This window comes from Etheostoma spectabile, unplaced genomic scaffold, assembly GCF_008692095.1.
Source record: "Etheostoma spectabile isolate EspeVRDwgs_2016 unplaced genomic scaffold, UIUC_Espe_1.0 scaffold270, whole genome shotgun sequence".
Taxonomy (NCBI): Eukaryota; Metazoa; Chordata; class Actinopteri; order Perciformes; family Percidae; genus Etheostoma; species Etheostoma spectabile.
The window spans coordinates 130,604-133,021 of NW_022605574.1; the positions used below are offsets into that span (position 1 = coordinate 130,604).

Genomic DNA, 2,418 nt, shown 5'->3' on the forward strand with positions numbered 1-2,418 from the left:
TGTCACTTTGTCAATGTTGTGGGTGAGTTTATTGATTTTTGTAATGTTGACATTTTTTAGCGATTATTTCGACGGCCCCCATTTTTATGTGACAATAAAAATTAACTGAAAAAGGGTCAGTTTGACCCAAGGACAACATGAGGGTTAAAGATGAAAATCCAAATCTTTCAGAACAGTAGAAACGTCAGAGTGGACGGTCTGAATGGACAAAGAGAGGCGGACGTGCTCATCACCTGTCTCTGTTGTAGCCGACCTCCGCCGTGGAGTTGGGGGAGGGGATGAGCAGGTCGACCACTCCCGTCTCCAGCTCCTACAGGAGAGAAACCTCAAGGTTTTAACACGTCCAGTAAACATCCAACCTATCAAGAACCACTGTTACAGATCTATCCATACCTGACCCATCTCTGTGAGAACCACTTGTAACAGATCTGTCCATACCTGACACATCTCTGTGAGAACCACTTGTAACAGATCTGTCCATACCTGACACATCTCTGTGAGAATCACTGTAACAGATCTGTCCATACCTGACACATCTCTGTGAGAACCACTTGTAACAGATCTATCCATACCTGACACATCTCTGTGAGAATCACTTGAACAGATCTATCCATACCTGACACATCTCTGTGAGAACCACTTGAACAGATCTGTCCATACCTGACACATCTCTGTGAGAACCCTTGTAACAGATCTATCCATACCTGACACATCTCTGTGAGAACCCTTGACAGGTCTATTCCATACCTGACACACTCTGTGAGAACCACTTGTAACAGATCTGTCCATACCATGCCACATCTCTGTGAGAACCACTGTACAGATCTGTCCATACCATGGACACATCTCTGTGAGAACCACTTGTAACAGATCTGTCCATACCTACACATCTCTGTGATGGGGTGTCGAGACGGCCCGCCTGCGTCGTGCCGCCCCCCCCAGCCAGCCTTCACCTTCCGGCCCTGAGGGCAGTCGAGGTCACGGGGCATTCAGACTTCACAGAACCTGACGGGCGCTCCTGCACGAGATCGGTTTACAACTTCCGCCCCCTGCCGACACAAAAAACAACAATTCCACATTTTTACGTACCTTTCCTACCATTCTGTGATTATTGCCGTGTTGTTTCAAATCCTGTCTTTTGAGTTGAGCACATAAGTTACATGGATTCTGTACACTCATATTTTTATATCTACACAAATATTATTTAATTTAGCTAAGAGTATTTTTTTAATATTCTCTGTACAGGACCATCAATTTTCAGGTAGTGTAAATGGGCCTTCACAAATACCACACACCAAAGAAGACGGCTTCAGAAAAAATCACATTGTGGACACAGTTCATTGTCACGATAAAGTCTGGTGATCTAGAAACGTGTGGAAACGCTAGCGAGATCAAAATGAAATAAAGTACACGGGACGAAAAGCTATAACAGAAGTGACACCGGACAAGACTACGGTCATTAGATCGTAGAGAGCATTTAGATTGCGTACACTTATTTACACTTAATTCATGGCTTAGGTGTTCCCCAAAACTGGCTCGTGCTGGTGAAGCAAAACACTAACGCTGACTGCCACGGGGTATTTAAATATGAGTCGTAACAGCCCCACAAGGCTAACCGCAAATCCACTATACTGTGGCGCTTTCACAGAAAGTGGGCTAACATCGCACCTTATGTGGGTATTTACCATGCAGTCTTGTCACACACACGACAGCACAGGCGACAACACACACGTACACCAGGCAACACACACGAGCACTGGAACACACACACACGACACAGCACGACCACCACCACACACACACACGAGAGATAAAGTCCATTGAGTACTATCTGCGGGGTGGGGGAGATCCTTTTCACGGTGATCTGGGTCCGTTAGTTCTTGCCCGCACCCATTAATTCTGATAGCCATAGATGTGAAGCGCAAACCCATGGCCAGAGGTGGTTGTCGGACGTCTGGGGATGCAACAGGGCCTCTGCTGGCGGACCTAAGCAGCCCCCAGGACCGGCAATTAGTTAGTGGACAAGAAAATAAAAACAGCCCTGCCAAAAAAACAAATATACCAAATATATACATTACAAATAATGGTAAAACAGTTGATGTAGCATTTAAAACATGGTGCCGGGTCACAAACGTTAAGCTTTCCGGTTCATGTTCTTTTAAGAAACAGTTAAATAAAATTTGGATTCCATGACTTTTTGCATCCCACAGTTCTAATTCCACGCCACCTTATACACGGGCTACTGGTGGTTCCATCTTCTTAAGCAAAGATAGAAAACGCGACGGTACAAGGAAAGCACTTTTAACATTGCCCTGTTGCGAAAGAAAGGTTTGCTATACGTCAATAAAGCTTCATAATGCCAATTGCCTTGAGAGGATGAAGTATTAGCAGTTTCCAAGAGTATCAATTAGCAAGAGG

The 2,418-nt window shown here is 45.0% G+C and overlaps 1 protein-coding gene across 10 annotated transcripts in view; it reads right to left on the reverse strand.

Annotated features, from left to right (window-relative positions):
• The window catches only part of herc1 (HECT and RLD domain containing E3 ubiquitin protein ligase family member 1), a 77,106-nt gene that overhangs the window by 7,461 nt on the left and 67,227 nt on the right, over positions 1–2,418 (reverse strand). For all 10 annotated transcript variants that reach the window (XM_032510683.1, XM_032510675.1, XM_032510677.1 and 7 more), the window contains one exon: positions 234–310. In XM_032510683.1, the coding sequence (XP_032366574.1) occupies positions 234–310 (77 nt within the window). The remainder of the gene's footprint in view (positions 1–233; positions 311–2,418) is intronic.